Consider the following 16,594-nt stretch of genomic DNA (forward strand, 5'->3'; position numbering starts at 1 on the left):
TTCCGTTTAGCTTATACTTTAGTTCCTATACAAATTACCCCCCTAAGTGAATTGTTTAGATGAGTATTTGTCATTTTCTAATCTTTTATTTTGTGCTTTCAGTTTACCTTCCGTCATATGTTACCAAATTTTAATGAGTGCTGGTGGGATAGCATTGTTCTTGACATATTAATCTGCAACTGGTTTGGTGAGCATCAATATAATTTTATTAGCATTTGTTTGTATGAAGTTCATGCAGGCAAATAATATCCCCTGTACTTGGTGAAAGTATGAAAACCACTTTGCTCTGTGCTCTTGGTTTAGGCCCATTCCATAATTGTTTTCTGATCCAATTCTTATGAAAATATATAGTCAATATAGATGAGGCAAGCCTTTGTGGTACATCAGATTTGGTTATAACTTAGAAGTTAATTTTGTTGGACAAGTGTTTGTACATTGTTGAACAAGGTCTTTATGTGTTCAAGTACCTAATGCAGTTTTAAAATCAAATATTTTTTTGTAAGTTGTAATGTGATTGCTTGTTTGATTGAGATGCTATGATGCACTAGTACAATAATAATTGTAATCGGATGAGTGCTTTTAGTAAGCAAGGATAGGAAAGTTCTACAGGAGAGATATCTGATATAGAATTGGAACCAGACGTCCTTTTCTATCAAAACAGAAAATTTCCCTGAAACCTCTATTTTCCCGCTTGCTAATCCGTACCAAATTATGCATTGATGTAATATGTTCTTTTGTCATCTTCAGTAAATTGATTGTGTCAGTATGTTGAACTATTGACCTGATACTAACAGGTAGGATGTACTCTACAGGTATCTGGGCAGGGATGCGAACTGTTAGGTATTTTGATGGCAAAACATATGAGTGGGTTGGTATAAGCCGGCAGCCAAATATTATAGGCAAAGTATGTATTTCCTGAACTTATACAGTTGAAGTACTTCTGTGCTTTGTTGATTTTTAGTGGTCACATATTTCTTTTATGTACACTGAGAATTTTCTGGGTTGAAAGTTGTGGGATTGCATACTGTATCATAATGAGCTTTTTCTTTTGCCATTGAGTCGTAACAATGCTGTTGGCATCTATATTATTTCTGTAGTACAAAGAGCTAACCAGTCAAGAGTCTATTACGGTTTCATTGTCTATAAATGTCTTATGGCTTGGTAGAATCACTGCATCTACTTTATCTGCTTCAACCGTTCTTTTGTTTCGTAGATTCTCAATGAACATATTATTACTGCTTAAAAAACTCTACAATGTTCATCTTGTGATTGGAAACTATTCTTTTGTTAATGAATATTTTAGGTCAAACGAACACTTGGTCAATTTACTCCGGCATATTGGGATAAAGATGAATGGCATCCACTTCTTGGTCCTTGGCGATTTCTTCAAGTTCTTAGTCTTTGTGTTGTGTTCTTGACTGTAGAACTAAACACATTCTTCCTTAAGTTTTGTCTTTGGGTACCTCCGAGAAACCCTCTGATAATATACAGATTAATTTTATGGTGGCTAATTGCAATACCAACCATTCGCGAGTACAATACTTACTTGCAGGACAGGTATTTCTTTTCCCTCTACTCCCATACGGACTTAGACTTGCTTAAAAAAGACAAAACTTAGATATTTGGATTCTCATTTCCTTGTTAAAAACTATGGGCTATAATGCACATGTGTCAAACCACATTAAAAGATTGAATCCAACCAATTAGCTAGTCTAACCCACAGCCTTATAAACCCATATTTTCTCTCTTATTTTATCAATGTGGGACTCTTAACACTTACTATTTTGCTTTTTGCCATGGCATACACGCTCAGAAAGCCAGTAAAAAAGGTGGGATCGTTTTGTTGGCTTTCCCTTGCTATCTGCATCGTTGAACTCCTGATCTGCATAAAGTTTGGGCATGGTATACTCTCTTGCATAAGCTTTTTCTCTAAGATGTATCCAATCAAATATATATCCATTTTCGCTTAATAATCTGCAGCTAATACAAGTGAATACCAATCTGCATCATCTCTTTTGCTAAGCTGTATCCAATCAAATATGTCCATTTTCGCTTAATACAAGTGAAACCGTTTTTCATTTTCCTCCTGCTCCACGTTTCAGGATTGTTTCACGAGCCGATGCCCAAATTGTTAGTTATATTCTGGACATCCGCGGGGGTTGGCTTTATCATATTCTTGTCAGCATGGTCATGGCAATTGATGAAGAGAAAGCGGCAATGAGGGTTTTGGCACGTCGGTCCCAAATTCTTTGATTTATTTCTGGTGCTTCGGATTAACTCTGTGTTGTAAATGTTGTTTGCTGTATATGTATTGTGTTGTGTTGTGTGGTTAGATATGAGGATGTAGAGAGAAGTCTATTCTTTATTTGTAGGTGCCTTCTGAGATGCAATTTTGTTGGCTCTCACAGGCATACTCTTTGTTGTTGGGAATATCATATTGTTAGCACTCTAATTTCTTCAATATCAGTTCTATTTGCTTCTTCTTTTCAATATCTAATTTATCTTATTCACTAACAATATGTTTGGTTTGGGATAAATTAGAATAAAATAGCATTACGTGAAATAGACTTATTCTATTATTTAATAAGTCATTTTATTCTTAAAAATAATATTCTCGCGAATAAGTTATTTATGTGTACTATGAGATAAGATCTTAGACTATTTTTAAAGTTTTCATGAATAGCTAATACTTTGTAAGGTCTAATTTTTTATTTTTTTTTGAATGCTACTGGCTCTATTACTATGTAGTATCTGTTCATATACTTTCTCAACCTATTGTAACACAAAGAACCAATAATGTCTCCACTGAGGCTCAAACTCACAATATTCCAAATGGAAGTCTAACCTGGATACCATTAGACCACATAGTCTTGGTGTAATGCCTAATTTATTATTACATATTTTTGTTATATATTAACTAGTACTTTCACCCATGCGATGCACGGAATAGATTTGTTGTAATATATTAAGAATATTTAAATAGATATATAATTATTTAAATTAGAATATCAAATATTATATAGTGCAATTAAATATATGATTTGGATCGTTTATGCATTTTGATGTTATCATTGCTTTTGTGCAAATAAAATTGTTCAAATTAATAGCTAATGTCTAGATGTACACATGTTGTGCTATAATTTTGAACATTTTATTTATCATTGTTTGTAAAATATTTTCTTAAAAGAAAAATTAAAATAATAAGCCATTAAGCTAAGACTTCTCAAATAAGAGCCTTTTGGCTTCTCAATACTTGCCCACGTTGATAGACAAGCAATTATGTTTGGGAGATGAGCATTGCTCAGAGCCCCTCTTTCCAAACATTTTTTATGTGGGATCAAAATAATTTCACATCATTAACAATGGGGAGCTCGTGGTTCCGCTTTGTGTGTTTTTTTTTGTTTTTGTTTTTGTTTTTTTTTTTAATTTAAATTTTATTTTGTATATAGTTTTGTTTTGATTATTATTATATTATTATTATTGTAATTTTATTTTATTATTACATTATTACATAATAATAACAATAATAATATAAATTTTCTTTTAGACAATTTTCTGCTATGCGGGAAAAATGTTTTATGAAAATAATGAATTTTTATCTCTATACAATTGATTTGTTAAATTGCATAATAATTATTAGATAATGGCCTTGTTTGATTATTAACAAATTCATCAAAATTTTAACAAATTCGTCATTTAAACATTTTGTCTTTAATTAAAACACCAAAAATAATATTTAATAACTCAACAATTTTACTCCAAACTGCTAAAAACAAAAACAACAGATATACATTTTGGGTTAATCTTTTTCAAACCACCTAATAATAAATAACATTTAAAAAAAAAAACTAAAATAAAAAAGTCATTAAGCTAAGACTTCGTAAATAAGAGTTTTTTGGCGTCTTAATACTTGCCCACATTGATGGACAAGCAATTATGTTTGTAAGATGAACATTGCTCATCTTATATATAGTACCTCAAGAGCTCCTCTTTCCTAACATTGTCGATGTGGGATCAAAATTATCCCAAATCATTTACAAAGAGGAGTCATTTGTCTTCCTTTTTTTTAAAAAAAAAAATTTTATTTTGTATGAAGTGTTGTTTGGATTTACAGGCGAACTCTATGGTGTGGGAGGATGATCCCCCTACCTTTCTTTTGGCTTTGATCAATTAATATATGCAGTAGTTTACTTTCAAAAAAAAGTGTTGTTTGGATTATTATTATTATTATTATTATTATTATTATTATTATTATTATTATTATTATTATTATTATTATTATTACATATGGTTTTTATTATACTTGACCAAAATATATATATATATATATATATATATATATATATATATATATATATATATATATATATATATCAAGGTTGCAAAACAAGTTAGGCGCTCCCCAGGCGTCGAGGGGGAGCCTAGCGCATAAGGCGCTGATTTTTTTATTTTTTTTAAATGTAAAAAAATTTAAAAATTAAAAATTATCAAAATTCACTAATAACGGTTCTCATCTTTTTTCTTACAAATTATTTATTTAAGTGGCTATAAAATTGTTTAAAATATTGTTGAAACCATCTAAATACATAAAAAACTAAAATTAAGAGCAAAAGAAGCATTTTTGAGAAATTGGTGGGGCAAACGCAAACCGGCTTTGGCTGTTTGCTGTGGGTAGATTTCGAAAAAAATACGCGATTTGAAAAAAAAAAATTGTCCAAAATGGACAATCGAATCAAAAGTTATGCATTCGCAAAAGTTTTTAACCCAAACCCTAGAAAGAGATATTTTTTAGGAATTGGGCGAAAAGTTAAAGTTTAGGATTTTGTTTTTATATATAGTATAGATTAGAATATGAATTATATTACACTATTTTATAATATTATAATATGAATTTTAACCTAGAATTATACTACGAATAGGAAAGCAGAAAACAATATATTTTATTAGAAAAAGACATTTTTTTAGGAATTTGGCGGAAAGTTAAAGTTCAGGATTTTGTATTTATATATAGTATAGATTAGAATATGAATTATATTACACTATTTTATAATATTAGAATATGAATTTTAACATAGAATTATACTACGAATAGGAAACAAAAAACAATATATTTTATTAGAAAGAGATATCTTTTTAGGAATTTGGCAAAAAGTTAAAGTTCAGGATTTTTTTTTTATATAGTATAGATTATAATATGAATTATATTACACTATTTTATAATATTAGAATATGAATTTTAACCTAGAATTATACTACGAATAGGAAACAGAAAACAATATATTTTATTAGAAATATATATTTTTTAGGAATTGGGCGGAAAGTTAAAAGTTTAGGATTTTGTTTATATATATATATATATATATATATATATATATATATATATATATATATATATATATATATATATATATTTATATATAGATTATAATATAATTGTATTACACTATTTTATAAAATTAGAATAGGAATTTTAACAAAGAATTATAGTACGAATAGAAAGTATAAAACAATATGTTTTTATTCGAAAGATAGATTTTTTAGGAGATGGGCGGGAAGTTAAAGTTCAGGATTTTGTTTTTATATAGAGTGTAGATTATAATATGAATTTAACCTAGAATTATACTACGAATAAGAAAGAAGAAAACAATATATTTTATAAGAAAGAGATATTTTTCACGAATTGGGCGGAAAGTTAAAGTTTAGGATTTTGTTTTTATATATAGTATAGATTAGAATATGAATTATATATTTATATTACACTATTTTATAATATTAGAATATGAATTTTAACCTAGAATTATACTACGAATAAGAAAGTAGAAAACAATATATTTTATTAGAAAGAGATATTTTTAAGGAATTGGGCGGGAAGTTAAAGTTCAGGATTTTATTTTTATATATAGTATAGATTAGAATATGAATTGTATTAAACTATTTTATAATATTAGAATATGAATTTTAACCAAGAATTATAGTATGAATAGGAAAGTAGAAAACAATATGTTTTTATCCGAAAGATAGATTTTTTAGGAAATTAGCGGGAAGTTAAAGTTCAGGATTTTATTTTTATATATAGTACAGATTATAATATGAATTTTAACCTAGAATTATACTACGAATATGAAAGTAGAAAACAATATGTTTTTATCAGAGTTTTTTTTAGTGTTTTTATCCGAAAGATAGATTTTTTAGGAAATTGGCGGGGAGTTAAAGTTCAGGATTTTGTTTTTATATATAGTGTAGATTATAATATGAATTTTAACCTAGAATTATACTACGAATAGGAAAGTAGAAAACAATATGTTTTTATCAAGAGATTTTTTAGAAATTGGGTGGGAAGTTAAAGTTCAGGATTTTATATATATATATATATATATATATATATATATATATATATATATATATATATATATATATATATATAGATTATAATATGAATTATATTACACTATTTTATAATTAATATTAGAATACGAATTTTAACCTAGAATTATACTACGAATAGAAAAGCAGAAAATAATATATTTTATTAGAAAGAGATATTTTTAAGGAATTGAGCGGGAAGTTAAAGTTCATGATTTTGTTTTTATATATAGTATAGAAGTATAGATATGAATAGGAATTGTATTAAACTATTTTATAATATTAGAATATAAATTTTAACCGAGAATTATAGTACGAATAGGAAAGTAAAAAACAATATATTTTTATCAGAAAGTGAGATTTTTTAGAAATTGAGCGAGGAGTTAAAATTCAGGATTTTATTTTTATATATAGTATAGATATAAATATGTATAAATGTATTAAATAATAATAATAATAATAATAATAATAATAATAATAATAATAATAATAATAATAGATGGAAGGAGAGAGGCGACCTGCACGAGAAACATAATGAGGACCTGGTAAAATCGAAGAAGTCTCGAAAAAAAGATAATCTCCACAAGAATATATTCAAATAAAATAATAGTAAATTTGTAATTTTATTAGACATTGAGGACAATTGAAAACAAAAATAAATCTAAATGTTAGATGGAAAAATCTCAGAAGATTTGAAATCTACAGTTAACAAAGGTGCAATTTTTGAAGGACAAATGGAAACTCACCAATATTAATATAAGGAGATTTATATATAATAGGCACAAGTGTCAAATAGGCACATCTACTAGTATGAAGTGTTCAATTCCCCCCATCTATCAAAATATAATCTAATTAGATACACTTACCTCTAAAAATTTGTCGATTAACTTTTTTTGCAGGTTACCTCTAGGTTGCCCATCCATCCATACTGCTGACATGTAATTTTATTTAAATAAAAATGGGTGATGATGTGGAATTTAATTACTTCCTAATCTTTAGAATCCTAGTCCATCATAATCTCCAGTTCGCACATCTGCACATCTGCAGTTTGATTTCAAACGCACATCTCTCCCGTTCGCACATCTCCAGTTGGCGCATAATCTCTGTTCATTCTTCATATCCACATCTTCATTTTGGGTTTAATTTCCCAGAAATTGTGGAGAAGCTGAAGGGAAAGTGATGATCATCTGCTCTTTCTCTTTTCCTTCTATTTATTATTTTAATTAATTGTAGTCAAGTGTAATTAAATATTATTAATTTGTTCCATTTGAACGCATCTTCATTCTTCTCCAATTTTTTGAAGAGTACAAACCCAGGGAAAAAAGAAAATCAAAATTCCACCATAGTCAACTTGGATCCATGAGTGAACACAATCTCTGTTCGCACATCTCCAGTTGGCGCATAATCTCTGTTCATTCTCCGTTCATTCTTCATATCGCTGTCGGCTCTCAATCTCGCTGTTGGCTCTCATTATCCATTTCGCATAAACGATTTCGCATAAACGATTAGGAATAATCGTTATTGAAGATTAGGAATTGTGATTTCTCATGTGTTGTTGAAGGGCACGTCTGGCTGATTACTTGATTAGGAATAGTCTTTTTTTATTATTATTAATTAATTATGAATTAGGAATAGTAATTTAACACAGGTTAGGAATTAAACAATTTAGGGTTTCAAAATTCTTTTTTAGGATGATTTAATTTTGTTATTTAATTGACATGTCATCAAATTTTTTTATTTAATTGCCATGTCATCATTGCCACATAATCAATGACCGGGCCAAGTCAGACTCCAACGGAAGTAACCTGCAAAAAAAGCTAATCCGCAATTTTTAGAGGTTAGTGTGTCTAATTAGATTATATTTTAGTAGATGGGGGAATTGAGCACTTCAGACTAGTAGATGGACCTATTTGACACTTGTGCCTATATAATATTAAATTATTATATATTACAATTTATACCTAATATCCTTTTATATTTACAATATAACCAAGTATATATATATCAATTCCCAAAATCCCCAATTTGGCAACTCATTTATCTCTTATTCTCCCGCGGCTGGACTCTGGGATTTGCAACGAGCCGACGACTCCTTCGACACTTCGACCGACCGACAGTGATAGGTATGTCTTCCAGTCTAGCAGTGGTATAGTTACGCTTGTAGCAAGTTGCGAGCTGGAGGGCGGCTGCTGCTACGGGCTACGGCGGAGGCTGCTGCTGCTGATACGGGCTGCGGCCTGTAGCGGCGGCGGCTGCTGTTTCGGACTGCATTTTCTGCCATTCCCTCAACATGCATAAGTTGATTAATAGCTTTTTTCTCACAGATTCTGGCTTTATCTAACGCCACTATCGAGATTAGTTCCCGTCCTTGAATATATTGGGGCTGGGTGGTGCCCTCTGTTATATATTGATGTGGTTTCTTTTGTTTATTTTTTTTAATCTGTGTCAAATCGCTTATGAGATTTCTATTGTTAATGGCAGGGAACTAAAACTAATTTGAAAATTGTTTGGAGTATGAAAGAAGAGACTATCTTAATATGTTGCTCTATTGTTGTTGAATGACGAGTGTTCAATTCACTCTGTGAACAGCCATATCAATCTCTGCTAATCCGTTCCAAAATATATCTAAAAGAAGCAGAAGTTTATCACATGAATTCAATATTCTTTTCCTCGTCTTTCCATCCTGTCATATCACCTGCTCATACACTCATTCCAAATACCGGCTTGCTTACAACCATTTAGGTTGTTTTGTAACTTCTTCTAAATTCCGGCGTTTGCAACATCTCTCTTTGCACCAAAAGACTGATCTGAAGAATGATTCTGTCTTCCTTAAAGGTTTACAGACCCAGAATCCACCAATCTCTGCTGTTTTCCTCAACTTTTGTTCAAAGATCAAATCTTTCGTCATCTGAAATCCAACATTATGACAACTTTAATCCCATCAACCACAAAGATTGGCTCAGCCCAACACAAGTGGTCAAGATTTTTCAAAATCTGAAAGACCCAAATTCAGCTCTGAATCTATGGACCCAAATGTCAAAACGCAAGGACTATACCCCCAACGAAGCTCTCTACTCCGCAGTCATCAACAAGTTAGCAGAAGCCAAGAACATTGATGCAATTGAGACGCTTATGGAAAGAATCAAACTTGAGAGAAAATGCAGGCTCTCTGATGCGTTTTTCTACAATGTGATTAGGATTTATGGGAATGTAGGCGGGAGAATAAACAAAGCCATAGAGACCCTCTTTGACATGCCGAATTACAAGTGCTGGCCGAGCGTGAAAACCTTCAACTTCGTGCTCAATTTGCTCGTGAACACGAAGCAGTTTGAAGTTGTCCATCAAGTGTACACGGGTGCCGCGAAGCTGGGAGTGGAGATCGATGCTTGTTGCTTGAATATCATCGTCAAAGGGCTGTGCAACTGCGGAAAAATCGAGGGTGCACTCCAGGTGCTCGACGAATTTCCCAAGCAGAATTGCGCGCCCAATGTGCGGACTTTTTCAACCATTATGCGCGCACTGTGCGACTGCGGCCGAGTCAATGAGGCATTCGGGTTGTTGGAGATGATGGAAAGGGAGCGAGTGGAACCAGATACAATCATGTATAATATACTGATTTCTGGACTAAGGAAGCAAGGAAGAGTTGAAGAGGGGATTGAGGTTTTCAACAAGTTGATGCATAAAGGTTGTGACCCAAATGATGGAACTTATCAGGAAGTTCTGTATGGGCTAATTGATGCCAAGAGGTTTATTGATGCCAAAGATTTCATGGGTGTGATGATTGACAAGAGAGTAAACCCGAGCTTCGAGTCGTATAAATTGATGGTCCATGGCTTGTGTGATCAGAATCTAAGTGTTCATTTGGATTGGGTACTTAAGCAGATGGTGAGGCATGGGTTTGTACCAAGAATGGGAATGTGGAAAAAGATGGTTGAATGCTTCTTACATTCCAAAGATTGTTGTAATTATGTTATAATTTCCTTTGAAGGCATTATTGCAGACCAATCTCCATAGAAATGCAATCACTTTGCAAACTCTTTGTTCTTTTTAATTTATATATATATATATATATATATATATATATATATATATATATATATATATATATATATATATATATATATATATATATATATATGTTTAAGTTTTAGTGCGGGTGAATGCTTCTCATGCGATAATATACAGATTAATTTTATGGTGGCTAATTGCAATACCAACCATTCGCGAGTACAATACTTACTTGCAGGACAGGTATTTCTTTTCCCTCTACTCCCACACGGACTTAGACTTGCTAAAAAAGACGAAACTTAGATATTTGGATTCTCATTTCCTTACTATTTTGCTTTTTGCCATGGCATACACGCTCAGAAAGCCAGTAAAAAAGGTGGGATCGTGTTGTTGGCTTTCCCTTGCTATCTGCATCGTTGAACTCCTGATCTGCATAATGTTTGGGCATGGTATACTCTCTTGCATAAGCTTTTTTTCTAAGATGTATCCAATCAATTCAAATATATATCCATTTTTGCTTAATAATCTGCAGCTAATACAAGTGAATACCAATCTGCATCATCTCTTTTGCTAAGCTGTATCCAATCAAATATGTCCATTTTCGCTTAATACAAGTGAAAACCGTTTCATTTTCCTGCTCCACGTTTCAGGATTGTTACATGAGCCGATGCCCAAATGGTTAGTTATATTCTGGACATCCGCGGGGGTTGGCTTTATCGTATTCTTGTCAGCATGGTCATGGCAATTGATGAAGAGAAAGCGGCAATGAGGGTTTTTGTACGTCGGTCCGTCCCAAATTCTTTGATTTATTTCTGGTGCTTCGGATTAACTCTGTGTTGTAAATGTTACATCGTTTGCTGTATATGTTGTGTTGTGTGGTTAGATATGAGGATGTAGAGAGAAGTCTATTCTTTATTTGTAGGTGCCTTCTGAGATGCAATTTTGTTGGCTATCAAAGGCATAATCTTTGTTGTTGGGAATATCATATTGTTAGCACTCTAATTTCTTCAATATGAGTTCTATTTGGTTCTTGTTTTCAATATCTAATTTCTCTTATTCACTAACAACATTCGAGATAAATTAGGAATAGCTCCAGATGGTTGTCTTCCCGTCATCCTCACAGATTATGCCAGGTACTACGATTGTTGTTGCACCAAGTTTAATCAAATCCTATATTTTTATTAAATGGCTTATTAGAGTATTATTTATCAATACACAAAATAGTTGCATCCCGACATCAAGTAGTAATTAAATGCTCAATATAGTAATACCAAAGTGTAAGTTGAAAATTAAAAAGTTATTTAGTAGCATTTAATTTGAAAAAAATATGCATTAATTTGTTAGTAAATATCTGAATTTTTTTTTTTTTTTTTGAGTAGTACTGATTATGTTACAATGTAATGTTGCCTTGTTAACATTCATTGATTGGGTGCCCCTACTTTCACTTACAAGTGCACCCGAGCGCGACTCTCTCTCTCTCTCTCTCTCTCTCTCTCTCTCTCTCTCTCTATATATATATATATATATATATATATATATATATATATAATAAAATGGAAATATGGTTGTTATAATCCATTAGTTATCCCTAAATTGTAAACTCTATTCATAAATTATTACTCTATACAACTTTTTCCATTTAATTATGTTGAAAATGGTTGTTTCAATTCATTATTTAATAATTTTGTTAACATTAAAATTTTATTTTAATTTGTCAAATTATTAGAGGACAAATTGGTTATTTTGTAAAAAATTTCCAAGTAAAAAAAAAAAAAAAGGCTTTCACATTGATGATTATTTCAAGTGAATGTTGGGTTAGAACCATATCATTTGGACGTTGAGGAATGCGTTTGTTTTGGTATTAATTATTTCTCTTGGGCGATAGAGATGCGAAAGTGAACATTGCACGTTGTTTATTCTAATTATGACTGCTACAAAAAATAAATAAATCGCCAAATGCATTTTAAGTATTTAGTTTTGTAATATTGGTCAATAGAAGAAGAATTTTTTTATATATATATAAAATTATAAATGATGAAAGGGTAAAATTCACTTTTAATGATAGTGAGATGGAAAAATACAATATTACTTGAATAAAATGTTATTGGTGAGTTAATTAGGGAATGCTAAGTTGAAAAAAAGAAAAAAGGAGTAGAAATGGTATTACTCCTAGAACAATTAGACCATTTTAATCATTGCACTCTCATTAGACGAACGGATTAGCAGAGATTGATATGGCTGTGCACAGAGTGAATTGAACACTCGTCATTCAACAACAATAGAGCAACATATTAAGATAGTCTCTTCTTTCATACTCCAAACAATTTTCAAATTAGTTTTAGTTCCCTGCCATTAACAATAGAAATCTCATAAGCGATTTGACACAGATTAAAAAAAATAAACAAAAGAAACCACATCAATATATAACAGAGGGCACCACCCAGCCCCAATATATTCAAGGACGGGAACTAATCTCGATAGTGGCGTTAGATAAAGCCAGAATCTGTGAGAAAAAAGCTATTAATCAACTTATGCATGTTGAGGGAATGGCAGAAAATGCAGTCCGAAACAGCAGCCGCCGCCGCTACAGGCCGCAGCCCGTATCAGCAGCAGCAGCCTCCGCCGTAGCCCGTAGCAGCAGCCGCCCTCCAGCTCGCAACTTGCTACAAGCGTAACTATACCACTGCTAGACTGGAAGACATACCTATCACTGTCGGTCGGTCGAAGTGTCGAAGGAGTCGTCGGCTCGTTGCAAATCCCAGAGTCCAGCCGCAGGAGAATAAGAGATAAATGAGTTGCCAAATTGGGGATTGATATATGTACTTGGGTTATATTGTAAATATAAAAAGATATTAGGTATAAATTGTAATATATAATAATTTAATATTAAATATAAATCTTCTCTCAAATATTAAATAAGGAAAATTGTAAAAAATACCCCTCTATAATATGTCAATTATCAATGTCATCCATGAATTATGAGTGGTGTAAATGTTGCCCCTCAATTATCAAAACGGTGCACATATAGCCCTTCCCGTAACGGACATGTGATTCTATGTTAGTGTACGACACCGTTAAGTCGGAATAAATATGCATTTTAGTTGTTTTTTCCTCCCTCGATTCGAAGTACCAGCGATGGACAACGGTGGGAACCACAGATCCGTTACGGGATGAGCTATATGTGCACTATTTTGATAATTATGAGGCAACATTTACGCCACTCATAATTCATGGGTAACATTGATAATTGACATATTATAGAGGAACATTTTTTACAATTTTCCCTATTAAATATAAATCTCCTTATACTAATATTGGTGAGTTTCCATTTGCGCTTCAGAATAGCACATTTGTTAATCATAGATATCAAATCTAGCGCCTGAGATTTTTTCATCAAACATTTAATTTATTTATGTTTTCAATTGTCCTCAATGTTTAATGAAATTACAAATTTGCCATTATTTTATTTGGATATATTCTTGGGGAGACTTTTTTTTTTAGACTTTTTCAATTCTACCAGGTCCTCATTATGTTTCTCGTGCAGGTCGCCTCTCTCCTTCTATCATCTGGTTAATTGAAGTTTTGCCCGGATATTTTCACTTGCTTTCGGATTAGCATCAACTAATTGTCCAACATCTCAATCTTTTATCTACTGATTAGTTCGAGTTCTGCTGCATTTTGCAGGCAAACCCATACGAGTATTTGATTGTTATGTTAAAAAAATCTGACTCGCTTCCCATATCTATGTCTCTGTTTTTAGCTTTCTCTCTATGATTGTTCATACATATATCGTTTTTTTTTTTTTTTTGAAAATTTTTTGTTGTTGTGAAAATGGTACAGAATACAGAGAAGGAGTTCAAGGTGCGTGGTACCTGAGACCATAACGTCCTACGTCAACAACTGACGGCGTCACCAACAGCACGTGTCAGAATTTCTTCAACGCCACCATCGTTGCGTCTACCTCCAACTCCGTCGTGGCGTCAACGGTGTCAATTCTGCACAAGTTCACCGAGAAGTCCCCTAGATATACCTTCCGGAGGTGGTCTCCCGAATAACATAACGATTCCAGATCTGAAGAAGCAGAAGGATATCACGCAAACAATGCCATTTATGCGCTTATTCTTGTTAGGGTCGCGAGGCAGTCCTCCAAATGAAACAAGATTTCATCCAAATTGATTGATTGTGAAGTTAGGAAAGGGGTTTTGATCACGCTAGAGCAAAATGGAGGTGTACAACATAGCCATGAAAAGGATGATGAGGAACCCATACGAGTATCACCATGATCTGGGCTATTACTTTTCTCCAAATCGTACTAAATTTTTGTACTGCCACTTTTGGTAAAGTTGATTTCTTTCTTCAAATTGAGCATCATCATCACATTGTTGATAGCCATTCCCTCAGACTGGAATATCTTGATCTTGCTGCTTTTTTTTTTTTTTTTTTTTTTTTTTTTTTTTTTTTTAGGTTCTGATTTGCTTTTTGTTTCCTCATATTTGGTTTAGTTCTTGGTGCGTAGTATATTTGCAAACAAATAATACCCGACGTATCGAGTAATCGATCCACAAGGAAGTGATTGTATTAAGCACTAGTTACTAATTTATTCTAAGCTAATCCTAACAATTGACTTGGATGATTGATTGTATTAAGCTAATCATAACAATTGACTTGGATGATTGATTGCATACAATAAATAAAATAAAGCAGAGATTCAGAGTTTTGAAAACAATGGAGAGAGACTGAGATTCCTAGGATTCAAGTGTTTATTCCCCTAGTGCCTAACCTAATGTAACATTAAATATGGGTTCATACGAGTGTGAGGATGCAAAGTGGTATAGAACTACTCTCGCAGTCACTAACACTGGTGAATATCCACTCTCGTGCGATAATCACCCAATAAAACAAGAACAAGCATCATAAATTCCTAACTACTACCATCTCTCGAACTGGCAATAATCAATAATTAAATTTCCCTAATAAATTACCCTTTCTCAAGGTGCAATTGTATGTGCCCTAATTTATGCCTAACTCTCGTTCAGACATGAATATGGTTATGAAACAAGTAATTCGGGCCCTAAACTACTAGCAACAAGAATGATAAACACAATTGCAACACAAGTATTAAACCCAAATAATAATATATTAAAGAAACTGAGAGCTCAGGCACATAGGTTCATAAACACTTTTACCCAAGAATCTCTAAAGAATTTAATCAAGGATGGCTAAATTATACATAGCAAATATAAATAAATAATTACAAATCATCAAAAGAGTACAAGAGTGAACCAGACGATTCGACGCGTCGAGTTTATGCGTCGGTTTTTCTGGAGCAACGGCTGCATATTCGACGCGTCGAGTCTACCTGTGGGACCCGCATCATTCGCTGAACAGATATATTTAGCTTTCCGACACAGATGAGTAGACCCCGGAGCGCGCTTGAGATCCGGAGCGTAGATTAGTCAATTAAAAAATAAAAATAGATTGTTGTTGCATTACTACCATATATTTTCTTATATTCTTTAATGATAATAATATTTGTAGACATTATATATTGGATTATTATAATAAATAAATTTGATCTTATATAATTTTAATCAGTAGGAATTTGTTAACTATTTTTAAAAAATATAAATATTGGACATATGTTTATGCGCATCGCACATAAAAAAGACTAGTTTTAGATTATAAAGTTCATAAGTTCTATACCTAACTTCTTATTTTTTAATATGGATAAAACTGATTTGTAGACAACAACATGCATATTCACTATTCACTATGTTGCTCGCATAGTTTACTAGTTTAGTAGGCAGTATTTAAGAAGAGAGATCAAATTTTGAACCTCGACAGCCACAATGTAAGAATTACGCGGCATCGATATTTGACTCTGTCACGATCGAAAGAGAGAGAGAGTGAAGGATAGACTATCCTAAACAAACAAACCAAATTAAAGCTAACAGGTTTAAGCAAGTTTAGGGTCCGTTTGGAAAGCATGAAAATGATTTCTGTAAAATGAGTCGTTTTCCATAAAACATGTTCTTTTCAGGTGTTTGGCTACACAACAGAAAATTGTGTTTGTGTGTTTGGTTCATTTTCCAAAAAATGAGTAGGAAAATGACAAAACCCAAAAAAAAATATTACAAATTATTATTATTTGATGCTAACATAGCATTATACATAAACAAATCACAAAATTAGAAATGGTGAAATTAGTATTTAGACAAACGTA

General features: G+C 32.0%; 2 protein-coding genes and 1 long non-coding RNA gene across 9 annotated transcripts in view; 2 read left to right on the forward strand and 1 right to left on the reverse strand.

Annotated features, from left to right (window-relative positions):
- LOC109160991 (CDP-diacylglycerol--serine O-phosphatidyltransferase 1-like) overlaps nt 1-16,594 on the forward strand; it is a 32,992-nt gene that overhangs the window by 4,120 nt on the left and 12,278 nt on the right. For 5 of the 7 annotated variants that reach the window (XM_019309284.1, XM_019309287.1, XM_019309286.1 and 2 more), the window contains 5 exons: nt 103-187; nt 813-904; nt 1,304-1,557; nt 1,814-1,902; nt 2,103-2,490. In XM_019309284.1, the coding sequence (XP_019164829.1) occupies nt 103-187; nt 813-904; nt 1,304-1,557; nt 1,814-1,902; nt 2,103-2,221 (639 nt within the window). In that variant the 3' untranslated portion in view covers nt 2,222-2,490. Of the gene's footprint in view, nt 1-102; nt 188-812; nt 905-1,303; nt 1,558-1,813; nt 1,903-2,102; nt 2,491-10,560; nt 10,615-10,731; nt 10,821-11,021; nt 11,412-16,594 lie in introns of those variants that run through there. The other 2 variants (XM_019309288.1, XM_019309289.1) reach the window with 2 other exon arrangements.
- On the forward strand, nt 8,400-10,397 carry LOC109160994 (pentatricopeptide repeat-containing protein At3g14580, mitochondrial-like). Its single transcript, XM_019309292.1, has 2 exons — nt 8,400-8,486; nt 8,845-10,397. Exon 2 carries the CDS (start codon nt 9,178-9,180, stop codon nt 10,375-10,377), a length of 1,200 nt encoding a protein of 399 aa, XP_019164837.1. The 5' UTR covers nt 8,400-8,486; nt 8,845-9,177; the 3' UTR covers nt 10,378-10,397.
- Nucleotides 12,584-13,163, reverse strand: LOC109160998. Its single transcript, XR_002050853.1, has 2 exons — nt 13,076-13,163; nt 12,584-12,717 (listed from the first exon to the last, which is right to left on the reverse strand). It is a non-coding gene; the product is annotated as an uncharacterized LOC109160998 (long non-coding RNA).

Source organism: Ipomoea nil, unplaced genomic scaffold (genome assembly GCF_001879475.1).
Source record: "Ipomoea nil cultivar Tokyo-kokei standard unplaced genomic scaffold, Asagao_1.1 scaffold2921, whole genome shotgun sequence".
NCBI classification, from domain to species: Eukaryota; Viridiplantae; Streptophyta; class Magnoliopsida; order Solanales; family Convolvulaceae; genus Ipomoea; species Ipomoea nil.